Here is a 23105-nt window from a genome sequence, read left to right as displayed (position 1 = left end):
CTGAGCATTAAACTGAGTAATTATAGCTCTGGAGAGGCTCCTTGTAGGCTGTAAACATCCTACCAAACAGTGCAGATGATATTAAAACTTATCCTCTCACACAAAGATGATTTAAGAGATCATTTGTTTTTGCTTTTATTAGTTTATTTTGTCTTTTCTGCAGGGATGAGTGTGATATTTGAGGATGTACCAGGTTGAATTATCCACAATTTGAGATGAATGTATGGGAAAGAAACTGGCAAAAAGCAGGGAGATAATTTACTTCTCAGAAATGCCACCCACTCTGAGCAGGGATGATTCATAACGCCTTCCAGATGTTTCCGTTGAGGCGTAATGACGGGACGGAGACAAGCACAAATAAGCAGGTAACAGGAAGTTTCATTCACGTTGTGTTTTTCTTTTTGTCAGTCGTTAAATCAGGGGTGTCCCGCGTCCTCGCAGGCCTACAGCAGCTGTTTAGATCCTGGTGACATGATGCAGATCACAGAGGAGGCTGATGCCATAATTACAGGATAATGATTTCCTTTGTGCTGCTGTGGGAGCCGACGAGGCGGCGGATCGCTCTCCTCTGGGGTGAGGATGAAGTGCCACACATGCAGGGCTCTGTGGCTGCAGACAGCTCAGGGTGACCTTTGACCTCTGGGACATGAAGGGGGATAAAAACTAAACTGATACACAGTGCAGTGTGATTGGCTCAGAAACAATAGAGCCGAATGGTGCCATCTAGTGGACAATATGATGAGTGTGTGTGCATCAAACAGACAAAACACTGGAGACAGAAGCTGCACAAGTCAATGTGATACTTTATTCATGAACCTAGGATCATATATATGTATATGTATAAATATATACATACACACATATATATTTATATATAAAACACTGTATAAATACTCTGTATACTCTACTCCCTTCTGTGATCTCAACAACAAATATAAAATAATATTAAAAAGCCACATGATTATATTTAACAGGCTGTACAAAAATAAATAATGTTTGGATATTCTGTACAAAAGAAAAACCACATGATAGAAAAACACGCACAAGGAGCCTTCTCGGAAGGCAGGAGAGACTTACTTATGAAGTATTAGCAGGAGACAAGTCCCTCTTTAGGTCTCCACACACATTCACACACTTTAACACACACACACACACTCCTCTTTGGTCTTTAAAGAGATCCCTCATTAAAGGCTGCTGTGTGATGAGGGCAAGATATGGCTAGAGGACGAAGTACTGAGGCGTTCAGAGACGACGGGGTGTGAAAATGTGCCGCTGGTCAAACAAAGATGAAGTGCTACAGGTTTGTGATAAATAAAGGTGGAGTGGCAGTTTGAGCATCTTAAATCCATACCTGATGGGCGGAGCCTGGAGAATATGAGCTCTCTCTTTCTTTTGTTTCCTTATAAACTCTACGAGAACCTCCTCAACAAAAACCCCAACATGTGTGTCCAGCCCAGCTTGGACAAACATCATAAACATGCATTAAAAATGTCTTACACACACACACACACATGCTCTCACTCACACACAAGCATCAGCACAGTAAGCAGCATGCTCCTTTAGGAAATCAGGAGTGTCCATGCTTTCTGCCTCCGGGACACGCTGCAAGCTGGAATCAGTCCAAAGATGCAGCTGCATGCTAGCGCCATGTGGACGGACTGCCGCCCTCGATATGGAAGGAAAAAATGAGACGTAACAGTCATCGTGGACCCATTGACTTCCAGGAACCAGGGACAACCTGCAGCACGCTGGTCCTGGATGTAAACATTCATCAGCCCCTCAGGAGTTAAAAACAGAGGCAGTGAAGATCAGAGTTTTTATCGGACGTCTGGTGTTAAACAAGAGTCACTGAAGGATGGAGGGAGGTTGGCGTGGAGCAGTCCTTAACAGACGCCCTGATTGCACAGTTCCAGCAGGGGTCGCGGCCGGTCTTTGGAGTCACAGCTGTCGTGGGTTAACGTGCGCCCATCGTGCCCGATGCAGCGCAGCTGGCGTTTGCGGAAGCCTCGTCCGCAGGTTTTTGAGCATGCTGACCATTCTCCCAGCAGCCAGGACGGACACGGCTGAGCGGCGCAGGATCTGGACGCCAGCGGACGCAGCTCCTCTGGGCAATCTTTTGAGGGACGCCCCTGAGGATCCAGACACACCACCTCTCTCTGCTGCATCCCGCCGCCACATGTCTGCGAGCAGGGACCCCACTCCCTCAGGGTCCACTCTGCACCGCCAACCTCTGTGATGGCGTTGATGGACTGGCGGCGGCCATTGCTGTTGGACGCTGAAGCAGCATTCTTGGGTCTGGGTGCAAAGTAGCTGTACTTGACTCGAGGTCTGGGGGATTCTCCTACCGACAGCACCTGGATGGTGAGGGGCTCGGGGAGCGGGGCGAAGCTGCGGAGGCGCTCCAGGGTGGCAGAGGAGCCGCTGTAGCGCAGCAGGGAGCCCTGCAGGGCGATGTCCGTCTCCATGGTCATCAGCTTGTAATCCCCGTTCAACAGGTAGGTTCCATCCTGGCGACGCACGGCCAGGTAGCTGTTATCATGGCGGCTGCTGCCAGGGGCTCGCTGCTTGACGTCTACGTGGGTGGCTCCAGCAGGGATCGTGACGACGTCCTGGTAACCCGGCCTGAGAGGGAAAGCACAGAGGTCAGATGTGGACGTAAAAACATTTAACCTTCAGGCGTGATGACAGAAAGCCTTCCTGATGCGTACCTGGCACGCTCCAGAGAGCCTGACACCTTCTTGCATGTAGAACCGTCTCCTCCGCACACGCCACATTTATCAAAGCGCTTGTTGGAGCCGATGACGCGGTCACATCCCGCCTTGACGCACTGGCCTTGAACACACACTGAGGTGGAGTCTGGGCTGCAGGGCGTGCCGTCAGCCACCTTGGGGCAGCAGAGGAGCAGATGAGAGTTTAGATTTCTGCCTCGTAAAACTGTTACGTAAGAGCCGGAGTCAAAAGGTAAGAAGCTCGCGCCTCTTCCTCGTGAAGAGCGCAGCCTGAGGCCGACAGAAACGACAATAGCTGATCCTTGAAACAGGTCTGAGCAAGCAGCGGCCTGATTTAAGATAAACTAAGACCCACAGGATGATGTAACACTTCTCTAAATCTGGCGTGTCAGCAAATCTCACCTTGGATTTGAGGACAAAGAAGTATCCAGTCCCCTTGGCGCGGCACACCAGCTTGCAGCGGTCTTTGGGTGAGACTCCAGCATACTTAGGCACCCACTCAACACCCTCCCCTGAACCCAGCGACACTTGGGCTGACATGTCGTTGTGGGCCAGGCACTGCTCCTCGCGGAACGACAGGCCTGAGGAAGAGATTTAACGCACATCAACATAAAAACCTCCAAACTTAAACCACCAACAGAGAATTTCTCCAATTTTAAACCAGATTATGGATTCGAGGATCTCGTACCATTGGTGTCAGGGCAGGCCTCGGTGTTACAGGAGCGGTACTGGATCCTCTTTCCTTCGCAGTACTTGCCCCCGTTTTTGGGCAGAGGGTTGTCACAGGAGCGGAAGGAGTACTGGACTCCCCCGCCGCAGGTTCGAGAGCAGTCGCCCCATGGACCCCACAAGCCCCAGCCCCCGTTCACAGGAGTCTGAAAGCACAAACACACAGAACGGTTACAGGAGTCTGAAACAGGTGAGCTGAGTTTGCATGGACTCATGGGGGTTTGGTTCCTACCTGGTGTTTGGCGGCCTGGCTCTTGGTGAGACACTGTCCCGCCAAGCAGAAGCTGTCGTGCCCACACGGCGTCCCATCCGCCCAGGGGAAGTTCTTGGTTTGACAAACCAGCAAACCGTTGGTGGTGGTCACCGTGCACCACAGAGCCGCACACGTGGTGCTCAGATCCGGGCAGTGCTGCGACTCCTCGCCAAAGGTGAGCCTGCACTGATGGTCGGCGTCGTACACCGTCCCAGGTAGAGGCTGCGGGAGCGGCTGAGGTTTCACCGGTTTGTCCAGAAGGCACTGACCGTGGCCGTTATCCAAGAAGGTGGTGACCATGAGGGCGGAGCAGGGGGACCACGGCTGCTGCTGGTCCAGGTTGGACAGGGTGGATGCCATCATGTGGGAGCCCCAGTGGGCGCCGTTGACGCCTGAGCACAGCTGAGCGTCGTCATGAGGCATGTTGAAGACGTGGCCTGGAGGGGAACACATCTGTGAGCACATCTGGAGAATCTGTGACGCTTCTTTGTGCATGAAAACCTGATTTTGTCCTTCTTACCGAGCTCGTGGGCCACAGTGAAAGCCGCCTGGAGGCCGTCGTCCTCGATGATGGAGCAGCTCCTGTCAGGGTCACACACTGTGCCAACATCTGCCATGCCAAGCGTGTCACAGGAGTGGGCGCCACAGAGGTCCTAAACAAGAAACCAGGAGAGGAGTTAGACTTTGAACTCTGTTTGGGACTTTCTGCTCAGGTTTAATGTGTCTTGGACTCACCGTCCTGGTGAAGAGCACCGCCGTGTCGTAGTGCTCAGGGTGGCGGTCACTGGCTGGGTTGTGCTGCCGCTGCCACTGGCAGAAGTTGCGGAGGGTCATGGCGGCGTTGGAGGACACCTGAGGGCCTCGCTCCTCCTCGTACACCACCAGCAGCTTCACCACCGCCAGGCTGATGGAGTTGTGGATGCTGGGGTGGCGGTAGAGGCGGGACGCCACAGCCATGATGGTCAGCAGGTAGGGTTTGAGCCCCGCGCCGTGGAACTCAGCCATGGACTGATCCGCCACCAGCATGATCTCCAGGTAGCGTGGAGTGGAAACAAAACGGCGAGACCTGTGGTGGGCTGGGGAGGAGAAGGAGACAGGGGTTAGACCAAACTGGATCCAAAGGCCACGTGGGCTTCATGGTCCTGGTCTGACTGTGACAGTTTTACATAACAGAGAGTTTGTGGAAACTTTCTGCAGACTGGAGGACTCAGCCAGCGCTCTAAATAGATACAAAGGCTTTTTTTCTTCATGCTCCAAAAAGAGCTCCGGATGTGCCTGGAGGAGCCTGGCCGTGACTCAGCGTCACACCACCGACGGCTCCTCCTCCCCGGGGTCTACATTCCTCCTCTGACCTTCTCTGGTGGAAACTTATGCGAGTGAGAGCGGGGAGAGCAGAGCAAATCCTTTCTAGGGAAAAATTTCTGCCGGCGCGGGTTGTACCAGGAGGCGATCTTACACGTCTCACACTGCCGGGCTCAGGCTGGCCCCAACCCCGCTGCTCCCCTCCCCTTCCTCCGTCACTCCTCCTCCTCCTCCTCTTTCCCTCCCACCCTCTCCACTCGCTGTCAAAGAGGTAGCTGAGTGCACTGCGCATGCTGTGCAGCCTGGCACACTTTCAGCTCCAGCTGACAGCAGTTTGCTCTTCTTATTAACTGCAGCTCCTGACTGAAACTCTTCTTCTTACTCTAATGTTTCCTGAACTCTGCGCAGAGACTAAACCAAACGCCTCTTCGTGTGTTTGGAGGCACAGCAGCGGTTAACGTGCGTAAAAAGCGCAGAGTGTTTCTGCAGCCTCACCTGTCTGCTCTGCCTGAGCGGCTCCGCTCCAAGCTTCTTTCTCCAGATTCTTTGGCACCCTCTCCTCGTCCTCGTTGACCCCACACTTGGAGCTCCCCTCCTCAGCCAGAGCTGCTCGACCTCTCCTGCGGATGGTGTGGACGTCCTCCTCAGAGCCCTGGAAGTCGCTCGAGTTGAGGGGCTGGATGAAATACTCTTCACCCTGAAAGTAGAATCCGCCTCTGAGTCCGTGGCACAGGTTGAGCGCAGCGGCGGAGTGCTCCTCTCCGTTCACGGTGCCTGAGTAGAAACAGCCCGGTTCCGCTCCACTCTTGGGTTCCGGTGTGGGGTCGGACTCAGGGCTCCCCACTAAGCTGAAGACAAAACCTGGCGCCAAGAAGGTCTGGTCAGGTTCGAGCTGCAAGAACAGCTCCTTCCCAAACACGTCCAACCTGTACCCCTTCATCTCCGCCTCCTTCTCCTTCTCCTCCGGGGAGGGAGTCCGGCTCGGTTCGGTTTCGCTCTCCGACCAAGCCATGGGGTCTAATCTGACGGGCACCACGGTGCTCTCCTCCCAGGCGCCGCGCGCCGTGCCGACGCACAGAGCGGCAATTAAACCAATGGAAACGCGTAAAAGCAACATCATAAAACTGTGAAATCCGACAGTCGAGAAATTTATTGATAATAAAGTCTCTACCAGGAAGCGAGTTAATCCTTTAAAAGGTTTTCCACTCTAAGCTACAGAACCAGAGTCTTTGAACCTCCACAAAACTGTCCCCCAAATTACGCACGAGCATAAAAATCTAAAAAAGGATCAAATCCAGTGCAAAAGTCGTTAAAAGTTATGTGCAGGCTGACTTGTTGCAGAAAGTCTTTTCTCTTAGTGAAAATAAAGTCTGGACCTCGGCAGTAAATCCAACGCGTCTCTCCTTCTCTCCAAAAACTCAGCAGATGTCTCAGTTTCTCTGTCTTTGAGTTCGGGGGCAGGGTTTTCTCTGCTGGCCCGTTTAGTCTGTTCTCTGCTCTTGCCTTGCAGTCAGAACAGAGCCGGTCCCTCCTATATATCCCCCTGCCCCGGGACCACCCCTTTCCTGAGGGCCTTTGATGTGAGAGGGGCCAAATCCCGTGCGCAACGAAAACGCACCAGCAACCTGGAGCGTTGCCATAATAATCAATCATTGTGGAGGGAAGGCAGCTCTGAGAAGAGGAGTGTTTTCTTCTTCAAACTGTGTGTGTGACTCATGAGATGTACACACACTGATATAATGGCTGATCTGCTCCTTCTGTCTCATATTCTTATCATTTCACTCTGATTCTCTTTCTTTACCTTAAGGTGGAAACTTTCAGAAGTCTGGGACACATTCAGTGCTCTACTTTCTAACTCTTTCCCCTCTGCTTCAGACTGAATTCAGGCTTATTCCAACATAAATCATGGTGACAGGCAGGCAGCAGAGCATTATAAGGATCACTGCTGTAGTGGCTGTGCAACTGGAGCTGGGTGATGGCAGCAGGTCGGGAGTGGTAACCGTACCGAGCTGGCGAAGGCTCCGGGAGCCGTACTCACCTCCCCCTGTGCCAAGCCGGCTGTGGTGCGCCGTGGCCGGGTTCCGCAGCTCCGCTCCCCGGGGAGAGGGAGCAGAGAGGGGCCGCCGAGGTCTTAAGGTGGAGCGGGTCCTGCATGGGGCTGCCTCAGCGATGCAACCCATGGAGAGCAGAGCCCCTGTCCTCCGGCTGCTCACCCCGCCCGCGCGGGCTGAGCCCACTCTCCCAAACACACAGGAAGAGTTTAGGCAGGAGTCTGAACTGAATATGGAGAGAAATCACAAAAAGTAGAAGAAAATCAAAGAAAAATCCAAACACAGACACTTTAAATAAAGTTAAAACTCATAAAACAAACACAACACTGAGAAAAACGTACATTGCGTCTCCATTATGTCTCCAACTGCAAATAAACTGCTTTAAATCTTCATTTTTAGATGATAAATAAATTTACTGGAACACTTTTTACCATAATGTGCTTCTTTTCACGCACTTAACACAACAAACATTATTTTTTAAAGCGTCAAATCCAAGAAGTCCACCTTAAGAGCAACAGGTCAGAAAAAGTGAGTTGTTGCGGTTTCAGAATGTTCCAGAAGATGGCGGTCTTACATAAGCGAACAATCATGGCGCGTGACGCTGTAAACACGTGACTAACCATGAGGTGGCGCCTTAACATCACTTTTGGTAAACTGTAAAAAAATAAAAGCACGAGTCAGTGACCACGTGGTGGCAGGCGTGCGTCACAAATGAAATGGAAGACGTTTTTAGTGAAGCTGATAACGTAAATAACATCTTACCTTTGCGCAAACAGACATGCGCAGAGAGGATTCACATGCAAGTCACAGTCCTGACGTCATTAAAGAGTAAGCAGGTAAAAATTAAACTGCCAAACTTCACAGAAAAGTCGACACAGGTCAGGAGGGGGACCTGTCGTTTGAACTGGGGATGAGACAGGAGAGGGAGGGGCGGGGCAAGACGCAGGTGAAACCGGAAGTGACTTTCCAGACACCAGAGGACTAAAATATGATCATTTATGAGCTAAAAACTGTACTAAAAGATACATTTAGACTAAAAAAAATAATAATAATCTAATTTCTACTGAGGAGTCAGAGTGAAACTAAACTTTTGAATATTGAATAAGAGTGTTTATATTTTGCTGTAGTATGAAAATATATCTTTAAAACTATGGTAAACAAATTCCCTTACCTAAATAATCTGCTTTTCTCATCAATATGTCTTCCTCTACATTTTCTCTGTCTTAATATTTTGAATTTATTCATGATACTCATCCCATTTCCTGCCTCTGCTGCTACATTCATATCCTTAAAGTTTGCAGTGACTTGTTTGTGAGTGAATGCACGTGCACAATGAACAACACACACACAAAAGTATTTAAATATATAGATTTTATGTACATATATTCATGTGGATGACTAGAAAAAAACACTATATTCTTACATTGGAATGCATCTGCACAGTCATATTCCTAAGTTAAATAGTAATTTGATACAAAATTACTATAATAAATAAAACTCATCTCATCGTTGTTTTTATTCACACATACCAGTTGTACAAACAATAAATTACAAGTTCAGTGCTGTGTTTTTCTGTCGTTCAGCCGGACGGCGTTTCCCCACCGGAGGAGTCAGAGGAGGTTGAGTTTGTGTCTTTGTGAGTGTGTGTGCGCTTGGGTGTGTGTGTGTGTTTCCAGAATATTCAAAACTGTGCAAATGATGGATTGTTTCGTTGATGCGTGTACATGTCTGTGTAAATATGGTCGACTACTAACACATAAATGAAAAACCTATTACTTGCATAAAAATGTCTATATGGTCTAAATAAATCTGAGTGTGTGAGGAAAGGAAGAAGAACACTTTGTAAGTGGTTTATTGACCTGAAACTTCTGTTGTTTCTTCCTGCAGATGTGCTGAATTTCAGTAACCATGGTTACTATTGTGTATTACTATACAAAAGTCCAAAAAGCACGTTTTTGAATAGAGTGTGGTTGTTTCCAGTCTTTGAATGATCTGACATGATTATTCATGTTCTTGAGATCATGATGAAAAAAATGATACCAGACACATACATGTTTATTCACTATCAGTTTTTAGCTAATCGCCTGTTAGCTTAGCATTAAGCCTTAAACCAGGTAATCTGAAGTTTTAAATGTTGAATCTCCCATGGATTGCTACAATATTTTGATACATGATAATCAGTGAACTCTGGAAGCTGAGTTCATATTTTTGGACGGAGATAAGTCGACTGTTAGCCTTTGCTTCCTGTCAGAAATGCTAATGATTGTCTCCTCTAACCTAGAGATTTCAGAGTTAAGAGTTTGTGACAGAGAATTAAATCTAGTTTACAGACTGGGGGAGGCACCTGGTGTTTGTCTCCAAAACTCACACAGATCAAAGAAAAAACACTTTCCAGTATTCTTGGTTGGGCTGGCCCTTTAAGAGAATCTCTTCTGTGGCAAAATGTGAGCTGCAATGTGGCGAACGCAGTTAAAAAAAAACAGGTGAAACCATAACTTCAGAGAGAAGACAGAGTTGAATTGCAAAAGGACATTAATGACTGCATTAGTGTCTCTCGTGCTGTCGTTGCGAGTATCCAGGGCACACATTGTCATATTAGCATTGTTTCTTAAACAGACAAACAAAAAAAACAACAACAAAACAAAACGTGAGGACCGTAAACCTCCCAGCACCAGCATAATGATTGATATAAATGGAACTGAGAGTGAGGAAGCATGGAGATCACAGTACACACTGTATGTGCTTCAAACACAGGCCTGGCTACATGGATGTGCTAGCACTTAGCATGCACACATAAACACACACACTTCACACTCACACATAAAAATCAAGCATTTCCCCAAACTGAAGAGTCAGAGCTGACCTCCGCTCATGTTTAAGGAGTGTCGTGGTCACTTTGGCCTCCCTTTCTAACCCGCTGCTCTCTCTGCACCCTACAGGTGGCGCTGTGACACAAACCCTCTGGAGTTTCAGTCATTTTAAGACAAACAGGTCTCACGTGGGCAGCCCTGATCCACCGCTGAATGAGCTCACATCCAAATATTAACCGGCTGAAGTTTGAGGACCTCTCAGTCACCGGGCTTTGGATGTCAGAGGTGGATCAGGGCGGCAGGAACGGATCGAGTGACTCCCGACACCGGGGATCTTGTCTCAGACAGACTCACGACAAAAGACAAAGGGGGAACGACTTCTGGACCCCCACAGTGAGTATCATAAAAAACACGACACACATGCCATTACAGGGCGACACACAGAGCCTCCAGGACTCGGAGGTGGAAGTAAAGACCAGATCAGTCCACGTGGTGTGACATGCAACAAAGTCCTCAGCTATGCCAGAACCTGACTCCTCACTGGGAAACCGTCTTCCCTCTCACTTGCATAGCTCTTGTGATTCCAGGACATTCCTTTTGGGCGTGAAGCCGGACCACGCCTGTGAGTCTCTGGGTCTCTGGGTATCCGGGTTAAGCCAACATTCATGGTCCTTAAATTCAGTGGTCCGTAGTCCTACATCCAGCACTTGAGACCCTCATCAGAGGTACAGATTGAGCTCCTTCCTCTCTTCCTGATCCCCTCTCTGCTCCGGGCAGCTCAGCATTTTTTCACCAGACAGTGTTTGAAGGCAGAAGGCCGGGCGCCCAGCTGACACCCCTTGGACAGTTTCCCCTCAGGGTCCTTGCACTGAACTGTCCGACTCTGCCAGCCTGTGTCACAAGTCCTGGAGCAAGTCATCCAGGATCCTGTTACCCACTGAGGTCCTGGGGCTGGGGTGGAGGGGACTGGACCTGTAGGTGGGCCTGGGATCAGGACAGGGGGGACTGGGGAGGATGTAGTGGTGCTGGTGGTGCTGGTTCTCGTTGTAGTTGAGGCTGTCGTTGGAGTGTGAACAGGGATGGACTTTGGGATCAGAGGGGCTGCCGGCTGCTGCGGGGTCGTCCTGCGGGGCATGTAGAAGCTGTAACGAACATCCAGCGGCTTCTTAGCGTCTGTGGCTAGAATCTGGACCACCAGGGCCTCGTGGATGGCCCCAGGACCCATACTGTGGAGCCACTCGTCCTTTTGGCTCCAGCCGCTGTAGTTGAGCACAGAGCCGTTGAGCGGGATGATGGTCTCGGAGGTGGAGATCATGAACTTCCCGTTGAGGAGATAATCGCTGTTGGGACGCCGTAGGGCAAGGTAGGCGGTGTAGCGGGTCTGGTCTTTGGCTTTGTGCTGACGAACCTTGATGTGGGTGGAGCCTGCGGGGATCTTCACCACGTCGGTGTAGCCCTTACTGTTAGGGGACAGAGACAGAGAGGTGGGGTCAGTGAGATGAAAACCTGCAGCGTGACGCACAGACTGCTCCCTCACTCCTCACCTCCTCTTGGTGAAGTTTCCCACCACGCGTATGCACCCCGTGCTGTCGCCGCCACAGATCCCACACTTATCAAACTGCAGCTTGGAGCCGATGATGCCGTCACATCCCGTCCGTATGCACTTCCCTTTCACGCAGACGGAGCTGCTGTACGGCCGGCACTCCGTCCCATCCACCACCTGCAGGAGGACAATCACGTCACCTCTGCTTTTTCAACACGCTGCACCTTTTCTTTCTCTGGGGACTCACCCTCTGAGAGAAGACCACGTAGTACCCGGTTCCTTTAGCCCTGCAGGTCAGCTTGCACACATCTTTCGGGAGGACTCCTGCGTACTTCGGCACCCACTCCACGAAGGTCTTCACTCCTTTAGGGTCGGTCTGCGGTCCATTTCGCACCTCACATTGCTCCTGTCGGTAGCTCTTATCTGGAGAAAGTTAGAAGAGGTTGAAAGGGAGCAGATCTCTAAAATTAGTCTCTAATGGATCTTTAGAGGTCGTCTTGTGTGTCTCACTTGATGCAGGGCATGCTGTGACGCTGCAAGACCGATAGATGGCTCTCTTTCCCGTGCAGTAGCGCCCGTTGTTCCTCGGCGGTGGATTGTTGCACAGGCGATGGGCAAACTGCACGCCGCCTCCACAGGTCCTGGAGCAGGCACCCCATGGTCCCCAGGAGCTCCAGCTGCCGTGGTTGGACGCCTGATGATGAAACAAGAAACAGAAGATCTTTGTCAGAGAAGCATGACTGGACGTGTGACCCAGCGGCTCACATGCTCCGCCTGAGGGGAACTTTTTCACAAGACTGTGTGGGAACAGCGTGCTGCATCTCCTCACCGAGTAGTGTCTCTTCCTCGTCTTGTCCACGCACTTCCCCTGCAGACAGATGCGTCCCTTCCCGCAGGGCGTCCCCTCCACAGCCGGCAGCTTCTTGGTCAGACACACCATCTGTCCCTGCCGGATGACGGCGCACCACAGGCGGGAGCAGACGTCCATGCCGGGGCAGACGGTGTACTCGGGGCCGAAGGCGAGGCGGCACTGGCGGACGGCGTCGTAGCTCTGGCCTGGGAGCTCCTCGGGGCCCAGGAGAGGCTGGCGAGGGGAGTCCAGGAGACACTCAGCTGTGGGAGGAAAGAAATTTGACATCCTGCATTTTTCTCCAAATGTCATCCCACAACGCTCTCAGGCGGCGATGAATGAAGCTATTTGATGGCGCGGGAACACAAAGTCTGACTCATCTTGGTTTCCTGCCAGCGATCAGTCTTTAAGAAGTTAATAGGATTCTACGTGACTCTGTTTGGACGGATTAAAGCTTTGTGTGTGGGTAAACAGCTCACAGTGGATTCACATGGTTGTAATTTGTTTTGGCGTTTGATTTCCCACGCTCACCGTTCCCATCGTCGAAGAAGTCGGTGATGGTGGCCGAGGTGCAGCGGCTCCACGGTTTGGAGGCGTCGATGGAGGTGAGGATGGAGGACATGAGACGCTTGTCGCTGTTGACGCCGAAGCGCTCCTCGCAGAACTTGGAGTCGTCGTGGGACAAACCGAGCAGGTGACCTGGAAGAGGAAGAAGAGGAGATGTGAGTGATTATAGACGCTCAGCTCAGGAAGCTCCTGTGATGTTCGTCCTCGCCTACCTATCTCATGAGCGACGGTGAATGCAGCGTGGAGCCCGTCGTCCTCGATGACGGCGCAGCTTCTCTCCGGAGAGCAGATGGTGCCGACGTCAGCCATGCCCAGGGTGTCGCAGGAGTGATGTCCACAGAGGTCCTGGAAGAAGACAAGTTAGGATCAGCACAGAGAGGAAACTGGAGGAGTTACAGTTTCATCCAACCTCACATTTCTGACGGCGTCGCCCAGTTTGAGTTCGAAATACTCACCAGAGGTCGTTTCAGGAGAGCTTTCAGGATTCTGCTGCGAGTGATTTTAACGCGTTAACTTTGATTTTTTTTTTTCATGCACTGCTTTTAGTCCCCGCTTCCTTCCTCATCTCTGCGTCAGCGCGTCGGGGAGCCAGAGCTCAGCCATCGATCTTTGTTTTGATTCCCACACACGTCCATGCAGAGAGGAGGCCTCAGGGCGCCGAGTGCACGGATCAATCCGGTCATCGTGCTGTCACATTAGAGCGCTTATAGCAGCACGCGGGCCTCGCAATGTATGCACCGGGGAGGAACACACACACACACACACATACGCACACACATGTCCCAGGGAGAGGATGAATCGTCATGTTAAATGGTGCTGACAGGCCTGCTGGGTCGTGTGAGAGGAGCTCTCTGGGGAGGGTGTTTGCCCGACCAGTTTGGAACAGACTGCTCTGTGTTTACGCTCACACACATGACTGACTGGGTTGGACCACCTCTCACACACACACACACACACACACACAGGGTACAAACTTGCACATGCAGAGTGTAAATTGATGCTAGCATGTATAATGATGCTTTTTCATGATGCATTCACACACACTCTGCAAAAATGTGCTGAAGTGTCGTCTGTTTCTCTTCCCACACTCTTTCACCCCGACGTCTCCACACCTCCATTTATTTATCCACTCACACCCCGCTTTCCTTTCCCAGCCGCCTCGTACGCAGAAAAAAGGGAATCTCCTCACGGAAATTAAACAAGACAAAAGAAAATAATTAGTCTCCAGGTGTGCCTACGCCGAGCCCCAAAACAAGGGAGGGGAAGAGAAACAAGATGAGGAATCAGACGCCGGAGGGGAAAAGATGGAGCTGCAGGAATAATAAGTCTCTGAGTCTCTAACAGCTGATGAGAGCGTCCAGGATCTGTGTGCAGGTCATCGACATGTAAAGCACATGTGAAATCTCAGGAAGAGTCAAAACAAACAGAGGGAGTAGCTGCGACGGGGGCGAGGGCAATGAGGAGAGGAGACACATGAGCACACGGAGGAGCCGAGTGACACGGGCATGTGTTTCACACGTGTGGATTGTTTACATCAATCTCTCTTACATAAGGCCTCGCATTCAAGGTGAGGGTTCGATTCCTGTAGGGGTGATGGAGGAACATGGAAAACCTTCGCCTCGCAGCCGCATCACAAATACCAAACAGCAACAAGTCAAATATATGAACATGTGTGTGTGTGTGTGTGTGTGTGTGTGTGTGTGTGTGTGTGGCGCTCTGTCCAGCTTACAGTAGGTCTTTGTCCACGGCCCCGGCTCACAACAAGCCAACACAGCCATGCAGAACATCCACAGATCCACTCAGGAGCCCCTCAATGCGCCCGTTGTGTGGGACAGGGTGACACCGGCCACACGGGTCAGCTCACTGCGAGGCCGGGGTGTTGGAGTAATTGGACCCGACCACAAAGAGACAAGCCTCCTCCCTCCTACATCACCTCTTCCCATCAGGGAACAATGGAGCGCTCTGACTCCACGGTCACAAAGTCTTCAATGAACTTCACGATCCAGTTCCCCGCTGAGTTTCCACTCAGTTTTCCAGAGAAGGTGCAGAGAAAGTACTCAAAGCGTAACCCACTTCTCTTTCTTTCTTCCTCTTCTTTTTTCCAACCAACGGTCTGAACAGGCCGAGCCAAAACTGGTAGTTTCCTGGCCCGCGTCCTGAGAATGGAAACTCTAATTGCTGTTTGTAAAGTGACAGATTCAGCCGCCATAACTGCAGTTACACGTACAAACACACGTTTCCCTGAGTGGGGCGCCATCTCCGCGGGGATCCTGGATAATAACGCCGTCAGAAACTCAGAATAACTCCCCGAGCCTGTCAGCGCCACAAAAAGGTTTCCTCAATGAACTTGCTGTGACCGCGCTCTCCTGCCCTGAAGGATTAAGTTGCAGCCTGTTTCACGGCGCCGTCTGGATCGCTTCCAAAATGTTTTGTTCGCATCCAGGCTCCAAAATATGTAAAGACAGGGTCGAGGAGGAGGAGAGACGCTGTGCTTATCTGTCTGAGAGGTAAAGTAGCAGCAATTTCAGCTCGTGGGATGGTAAAGACGGGCTTTAAGAGCCTGAGAGGTCAAAGGTCAGCTGCTCTCTTTGTCTTGTGTAGCCTGCAGAGAGGTTGTGCGTTAGCTTTGACTCATTTTTCTGCAGGCTGAGCACAGGTTTGTAAATAATGCACCTGTGCTGCAACAGGTGAGGCAGAATTTCACCATCGGAGCAGCGTGGGTTTTTCAAGGCTGAGTTTGAGTGTTTCAACAGGATTAGAGCCCGAGCAGGAAGGAGAAAAGTCCACACCGCCCCGCCTGTCATGTTTCATAAGCTTCCTGTCGTTTGGAGGTCTCAGCTCCCGCCCTGCCAAACCCAAACACCTCAGGATGGCACCGTCTTCCGCCCGCTCCTGCAGGTGTAACGGCAACACAGGTTAGCGAGGAGGTTTCCTGCCAAGCAGCTGACCTCAGGTATGCACGGCTGCAGCGCTGCCAGCACAGCCTGCATGGAGATCCCAGGTAATACCCCTCGCGTGCTCCGCTCCACTTTACGACAAGACCCTGCATGAGCTGAGCGCAACCACAATCCAAGGTGAGCTATCTGACATGTTAACCACCGTGAAGCCACACCCGGAGGGGGGGAAACTGAGCGTGGAGATCTGCTGCTGCTGCGGCTTTCCAGAAAAAAAGAGAAAGGGATGGTGAGAGACGGGCTAAATGAGTGTGGTCTCTGTGAACGCACGGCCTCTCACGGGGTGGATGTGTTTGTTTTTCTGACAGCTGACGGAGAGGTAACTGGGAAAAAATGTGCAGACTGGAGTGATGAGAGAAAGAGGAGGAATACATGATTAGACACAGTTCCAGGAGGAGTTTGGGGATAGTTCTGCATTTTTCCTGCAGGAGGAGAATCAGATCACACAGACTTGAGGTTTTCAGGCTGTCAGGGGACTGGGAGGGTTTGAGACAGAAGGAGGCTGCCTAGAAAAATACCAGAGGCAGGAAATTCAGATTTTATGAGAGTTAGAGAGCAGGAGAGGAGAGGAGAGATCAGAATGTGACGTTTGTGGCGTAACGCGTCTTTTACGCACAGGAGCCTCACACTGACACCGCGTGCACTATCAAAATAACAACAAACCGTTACGTCACACCGCACAGGAGCGTCAACCCGGCTCGTGGCACGGCACAGAGGCAGCCCACGCGTCTCGAGCAGGTAAAGGTGCGTAAAGGAGACTTTTGTTTACCTGCCTGGTGAAGAGGATCGCTGCGTCGTGGTGCTGCTGGTGGTCGTCGTCCAGCGGGTTCTGCTGGTTCTGCCACTTGCAGAAGCTCTTCAGAGTCTGCGCCGCGTTCTTGGACACCTCGAGCCCCTTCTCCTTCTCCGTCACCGTGGTCACCTTCACCACCGTCAGCCGGATGGGGTTCTCGATGCTGGCGTGTCCGTACAGCTTCGAGGCGATGGAGGCCAGCGTGAGCAGGTAGTGGTTCAGGTCCTTCCCGTACTTCTTCACCATGGTGTCGTCCGCCACCAGGAGCAGCTCCACGTGCCTGGCGCGAGACACTGACCTCTTGCGCCGCGCGCCGGAGTCTGTGGCGAACTTGCTCCACCATCTCCTCCCCCGCGCGTGCTCTTCATCAGCCTCCTCCGCTGCTGCCGCGTGTCGCCCCTTCCCGCGACCTCTACCCCGGCGTCTCCCCAGCGCGTCCCTGCGTCCTCTGCGTCCGTCGCGCGTCCCGCAGCTCTCGCGTCCCTCGCGCGTCGCCTCGAAGCTGAAACTCTCGCGCGTGAACACATGTAGCGCGCTCTCTGCGTCCTTATCCTGCAGGGTGCGCGCGTCGTGCTCGTGTCCCTTTGCCCTGATGATTGGCGTGATGGTGTAGCGCGTGTGCTTCACAGCGAAGAAGCCCTCGAGACCCCCTCCGCAGAGGTTGAAGACGGCCAGAGACTCCGGGTTGGAGTCCACGGTGCCTCGGTACACGCAGTCCCGCTTCAGAGGCGGAGGGCTCTCCCCCATCAGCGCGAGCACATACTGGGGGCTGAAGTGATGCGACAGCACGGACTCGTCCCGCTCCATGTCCAGCTGAAAGCGGCTGCCATCCAGGTAGACCAGGTAGCCCACCTTCCCCCCTCCGTGGTAAATCCGGTCAATGGTACGCACGACCCCGTCCGTCCTCCGGGCAGGTGTGAGCAGAGACCCGTTCGCAGGTGGAAGATAAAAACCCTGGAAAGTAGAAACCCCCGCGCCAAGCTCCAACTCCACCACGCAGAGCAGCAGCAGCCGAAAGCAGAGCATGCCCTCGTCCAGAGCAGCGAGCAGCCGCACCATTGTTCATTCCAGCACGACACACATCCAAGACCCGCTCAAAAGAAGCCCGGAGAGACAACTTTGAGCAACTGCTCCTGAAAAAAGCGCATCCTCCCGGAGTCCGAATCCCCCTCAGCAGAGCCCAACAGGCGAGCGGAGCCGCGCATGGAGGAGAGAGCGGAGGAGAAGAGGAGCCGCAGAGAGGAAGAGTGAGAGCTGGAGAGCACTGAGCTGAACTTGGAGAACAAAAACACAAAGTTTGCTCTTAATAGGACCCGGAGAGAAAAAGTCCTGCCCCCTTTGCGCTCAATCACCACTCCTCCACCCCCCTCTCCTCTCCTCTCCTCTCCTCTCCTCTCCTCCCTCCCTCCCTCCCTCCCTCTAGCTCTCTGCCTATCTTCCTTTAAAGCAGAGTAAAGTCAAGTGCTGGAGGAGAGGGACCTGAACAATGCTGTCACTGGAGCATTTCCTGCCTCAGCAGAGGGAAGAGGAGGACAGAGAGATCCTGAATGTGCCCCAGAACTTTAAAACTCAAACTTTAAACCTGATGAGAAAATTCTGAATTTCTGAACCTCAAACTTTAACCTCAGACTTCCTGATTATGTAATCTCACAGTGATGACCCCGTCTTTTCTTCCTTATCTGTTGCATAATATCAAACATCTCCCTCAGACTCACGGCGGCTCACCCAGGACCAACACATCCCCATTAAACAGCAGTTATTTTTACACTTCCTCCGCTTTAACTCTTTAAATTATTGAAGCTTTTGACCGGAGAGTTTCAGCAAACTGGATAATTTATGGCCATTCCTCGGAATAAGAGTTGTGGGAACTCACCGTTCCCGTGTGAAACATTTAATGGTGTGTGAGCAGCAGCAGGAGGAGGTGGAGGAGGAGGAGGAGATGGAGGAGATCTGTGAGCATGCATACAGTGGGTGCTGGGAAGTGTGTGTGTGCAGGTGTGTGAAGACTTTCTGTGGAGCTGGGAGAGGTGAAGCCATGCATAGCTTGCACAAACACTCCCAGAAGAGCAGAGTGGCTTTTTCTACAAGTCCTAAAAGTTCACACACACACACACACACACACACACTGCTCATTTGCTGAGTCACCTCTAGCTGCTCGCTAAGTGGGGGAGAAGTGGGGAGAAAGGGGGGTGTGGGGACTCAACAACGGGTGTTGCGTTTCAACTTTCTTACAGCGGGAGCCCGTGTCGGCGAGCTAATCCCAAAGCCCCGTCGACATGCATGCATGACCGTGGGTGGTAGGATGCAGCCAGGGAGTGGGAGGAAGCGCGGCCAAAACACGGAACACGGTGTGCTGCCATCATAAGCCTCGCCGCCACCACCCCCCCTCCTCTTTCTGGCTCTACTATCAAATCCCAGCGTGGAGCGGCGTGATTAGAGTAATGTACACACTCTGTTCTCACATTAAAATGAGCGTCCATGAAGTAGGAGAGGCTCTGAGTTGAGTACGGAGAGCAAAAGCAGGCTGGAGCTGAAACATCAGGAAGCTAAAAGTTTGCACAAAATCTCTCTAGGTCCCTGAATTCGTCATCTCCGGCCCTGCTGCCCGGACGTATCGCCCCCTAATCCTCCTTAACACAGTGACCACTGCAGAGAAGATCCAGAATCACCTCACGTCCAATCACCCAACTTGTTATGCAACGAACCCTTCCACCCCCTCTGCGTCCTCCAGTCTGGTCTCCGGCCGCCCCCCACCCTGCCGCCGCCTGCCTCTTCCTTTACACCCAACTGTCAAGTGTATTACCTGCAGTAAAGAGACGCCACGTAAAGAGCAGAGAGGATGTTTGATCAGGGCAGAGTGATGTGAGAATCAGAGCTCGTCTCCTCCTCTCTCTGAGTGTGTGTGTGTGTGTGTGTGTGTGTGTGTGTGTGTCTCCTAAAGCTGCACATCGCTTCACAAACATGCTGCTTAATACATCAGGGAGCCGGACTGCAGCTGCAAACTTGTGGCAGCGAGCCTGAGCACAGAAAATTTGACAACTCTCCACAGCTTCTTTGAATGCTTTGCAGAAATCACACACACACACACACACACACATATACACAGATAGACGTGCACACTCTGGCTCCCACAGCGTCCTCCCTCCCTCTTCCTCTTTGAATCTCCGAGCGCCATTGGATCATTTTTAATCCCTGTCATCTGAAAGCGAGATGTGTGCCAAAGCAACCATATGGACATAAACCGCCTCCATTATCTGCACACACACACACACACACACACACACAGAATCACACAGTAACCCGGATCGCACGTGCAAAAGCAGGCTGCATACAGTATTGAGCGTCACCAAAACAAGTTGTGTGTGTGAACCCTGCGTGCAGCGCCACGTGTGCCGGACCAGCCCACTTCCTACGGCGGCTGAGAGGGGAATCCAATACGGTTAATTGACGAGCGAAGCCTTTTACATAACCGCCATCCAAGTGTTGGTGTCACAATCCCTCTCCTCTTCTGCACACACACACACACACACACACACTCCATCCTTCCTCCTCTTCATCTCCTCTCCTCCTCTGGCTTCAAACGGCAATCACAAGTGCTTGTTCTCGTGATGCTTGAGCGGCTCATTAAGTGTGTGTGTGTGTGTGTGTGTGTGTGTGCTTCTCGAGGGAGAGTGCGGCGTCTCCCGGGTGACGACAGGTGTTCACACAAGACAAACACAAGACAGGGTCCACAATGTTTGGATATATTCATTGAAAAATGATGATACACATACAAAAAGAAGGCCATGTTCAAATAAAGAGGCACATCTAGAAACCTGTAAACAGATGATAACACTAGGATCGATTTCAAGTAAATAAAAGATGAAAAAATGGGTCGTTACTTCCTGTTTGCATGTGGAAGTTTTTCACTTTGCATGTCGGTCAATCAGGAAACCTCCTCCTCCTCCTCCTCCTCCTTTTTGAGTTTTCTTTTACACGAGTTAAGTTTGTCTGCAGAGAACACTCCGTCCTTGACAGCCAGTTACAGTAAACGAAAGGAGATTTAAAACTTAAGTCACTGGAAGGACGACAGAACTTATATAAAAAAAAAAACAGAAACACCGTCTGATCTGTAAACCAACATCAGGAGTTTTTGTTTCCGAGGGAAACGTTGTTCACTGAAATCGACGACACCCTTAAAGGAGGTAAAAGACAATCATAATGACATCTCTAGAAAACATTTACATACTGCATTCGCGTCTTAGAAATATAAACATCCCCTCACCACAGCTCACGTCTGTTTGCCACGTTAAGTCCTACTGCATATCATGTTACAGTTACAACCGCCTCCAGATCCTGGAGCGCGTCGTCTACCCTCTCTGCAGTTAGTACAAACCTAAACCTAATATCAACGTTAAATATTTTGGGTATAGAATAAAAAAAAAAGTTGCTGTTTTTTTCTCGTCACAGCAGCAGCAACGTTTGAGCTTGAATGATTCAGACTTTAAGTTTTTTCTTTTTGGTACAGTGCAAAGACGTGCAAGTTAGTTTGCAGGAACCGCACTTTGATTTGTGCATATGTACGAAAAGGAGGATTCAGGCCACGTCATCCTGACATCACAAACTTTTTAAACCATGGTTAAACTTTAAAAACCAGAGTGAAGACTTTTATCTCTCATCTTTGGCTTCTTGAAGCTAGCTCAGAGCGAGGAGTCAGGATTTCTGTCCACGTAGCCTGAATCCTCGCCTTCACCTGGAGGACAAATAAAAGTTTCTCACCCTCCTCTTTGGAGTGATTGAGATAAATAATGGATTGATGTGTTGTCAGTAATTCCACGGCGTCGAGCTGGGCGCCTCGTGTGCGTGTGTTGGCAGTAAACAGTTATCGTTGCATGAGCACCGCTTGGTCTGAGTGTAAGGCGTGTTATAAACCATTCAAACCTCGTGAGCATGAAGAAGAGCAAACATCCCTGTATGAAACACGTCTGACACATGATCAGTTCAACATGGAAAGAAAGAGCCCAGGCTAAGCTAAGCTAAGCTGAGCTAAGCTAAGCTAAGCAGTGATCTCTCATAGAGAGTAAAGAGGTGGATGGCTAAAGGAGCGGTGATTACATGAAGCTCAAGTACAGTGATTGAGTTAGTAAATAAAGAAAAGCTTAAGATTCTCAGCAGATACAGCTGTGTGGATTGAGGAGTGTGCGCTGTGAGTCTGGCAGCCAGTGACAGGGGGTCTGGGCAGGTCTTAACGGTGAAGCTAGCTGTGTCTCATCAGGACTGGACCCTCAGAGAGCTGGACTTATTGCTCCTTTCAGAGAGGCAGGGTGGGATTGTTCAGCTAATCTAGATTAATCTAGACCTCAGTGATGTTTCCGCGCCTGAGTGTTTGGTGTAAGAGTGGACCTGTTTGCAGTGGATTGTGGGACACCAATGGCTGCAAAGATGTCCTCCATATGCAGGCAAACAGCGCTCCAGACGCTGCCTTTATCGAGGATCCAGCCGCTGACCCAGACCCACACCTGATTGGCTGACCGAGGGTTCATCGTCACTGACTGTTATCAGGTCATACGGTCCTGGATGATGTCTGTGATTGGCTCCTTTGGTTTGTCAGTCAGGGGCAGTGCCGAGCTGTAGGGCAGGGAGGAGTTGCTGGAGGGGAAGTGCCGCAGCGCCAGGGGTAACTTCTCGGAGGGGCTGCACAGGTGCTGGAACCGCTGGAGGGTCAAAGAATCACGTAAGTCCACTTATGGCGTCAAAATAGTTAGCAAACGTTTGAAAAGAGCTGGTGTTACCTGTGCTAGAGTCCCCGGGGTGGTGGCCAGGGCGTAGATAGCCCAGATGGGAAGCAGGGAGACGGAGGAGAGGGTGAGGATCCAGCCCAGGGTGGTGGCCCAAGGTGGAGCTACTAATCCTTTACCCAGCTTCAGAGGAGACCAGTGAACCAGAGAGAACATGAAGGTCGCCTGCAGAGGAGCAGAGACGAGATGACACACATCACTTCTTCCTACGAGCGTACCTCAAAGATGTGCTGAGACACCCGGGACATGTTAAACACGAGCTGATTACAGGTCTACAAACAAACGTATAGATTCGTTAACCAAAGCATTTCATCGCAGAGACCTCGTGTGACACGTCCAGGCACATAGGGGGATTTGTGAAATATTCAAAGCATGACTTGATGTGTATTTCATTTCATAACAAGGCGGCGCTGAGCGGTGTGAAAGCAGGACAGCAGGGAGGGGCCACTCACAGTGCACACCGCCGGGGTCAAGTACTTCCAGCACAGTCTGAAGACGGGCAGGGGGCTGTAGCCCGTCATGTCCCTGATGTTGTCGCTGAAGCGCTCGGCTCCTGTGGGGGAAAACAGGAAGAGGAAGTTCAGAGAGAGTGTTAGGAGTCCAATCACCTCACTCTTCAACAAACATCAGGCTCTTAATGCCCCAAAGCCTCAGGTCTGGCGGGGATAGAGGCTCCCTGAGGCCAGAGACTGGGAGGCGAGGGGGCCCAGGGCTGATTTAGGGCCCGCAGGAGACAGACAGGGGGCC

The 23105-nt window shown here is 51.3% G+C and overlaps 3 protein-coding genes across 9 annotated transcripts in view; all 3 read right to left on the bottom strand.

Moving 5' to 3' along the window:
* Nucleotides 1–791: 791 nt before the first annotated feature.
* adamts1 (ADAM metallopeptidase with thrombospondin type 1 motif, 1) lies at nucleotides 792–6833 on the bottom strand. The gene is made up of 8 exons (XM_074664608.1): nucleotides 5509–6833; nucleotides 4447–4787; nucleotides 4232–4364; nucleotides 3691–4148; nucleotides 3418–3604; nucleotides 3132–3310; nucleotides 2709–2884; nucleotides 792–2622 (listed from the first exon to the last, which is right to left on the bottom strand). The coding sequence occupies exons 1-8, from the start codon at nucleotides 6131–6133 to the stop codon at nucleotides 1884–1886; spliced, it is 2838 nt and encodes a 945-aa protein (XP_074520709.1). The 5' UTR covers nucleotides 6134–6833; the 3' UTR covers nucleotides 792–1883.
* A 1585-nt stretch (nucleotides 6834–8418) lies between these two features.
* adamts5 (ADAM metallopeptidase with thrombospondin type 1 motif, 5 (aggrecanase-2)) lies at nucleotides 8419–17904 on the bottom strand. Its single transcript, XM_074664650.1, has 8 exons — nucleotides 16558–17904; nucleotides 13047–13179; nucleotides 12799–12966; nucleotides 12247–12530; nucleotides 11928–12111; nucleotides 11665–11840; nucleotides 11419–11594; nucleotides 8419–11334 (listed from the first exon to the last, which is right to left on the bottom strand). Exons 1-8 carry the CDS (start codon nucleotides 17638–17640, stop codon nucleotides 10653–10655), a joined length of 2886 nt encoding a protein of 961 aa, XP_074520751.1. The 5' UTR covers nucleotides 17641–17904; the 3' UTR covers nucleotides 8419–10652.
* A 1814-nt stretch (nucleotides 17905–19718) lies between these two features.
* Nucleotides 19719–23105, bottom strand: part of LOC141785984 (sodium- and chloride-dependent GABA transporter 2-like) — a 41854-nt gene continuing 38467 nt past the window's right edge. For 5 of the 7 annotated variants that reach the window (XM_074664655.1, XM_074664656.1, XM_074664658.1 and 2 more), the window contains 3 exons: nucleotides 22811–22911; nucleotides 22353–22523; nucleotides 19719–22274 (listed from right to left, as the gene is read on the bottom strand). In XM_074664655.1, coding sequence (XP_074520756.1) covers nucleotides 22119–22274; nucleotides 22353–22523; nucleotides 22811–22911 — 428 coding nt within the window. In that variant the 3' untranslated portion in view covers nucleotides 19719–22118. The remainder of the gene's footprint in view (nucleotides 22275–22352; nucleotides 22524–22810; nucleotides 22912–23105) is intronic. The other 2 variants (XM_074664653.1, XM_074664654.1) reach the window with 1 other exon arrangement.

Source organism: Halichoeres trimaculatus, unplaced genomic scaffold, assembly GCF_033239565.1.
Source record: "Halichoeres trimaculatus isolate MK-OKI-2021-1 unplaced genomic scaffold, fHalTri1.1 fHalTri1_scaffold_24, whole genome shotgun sequence".
NCBI classification, from domain to species: domain Eukaryota; kingdom Metazoa; phylum Chordata; class Actinopteri; order Labriformes; family Labridae; genus Halichoeres; species Halichoeres trimaculatus.
The sequence above is the reverse complement of the archived record's forward strand: the minus strand, read 5'-3'. Positions and strand labels throughout refer to the sequence as shown.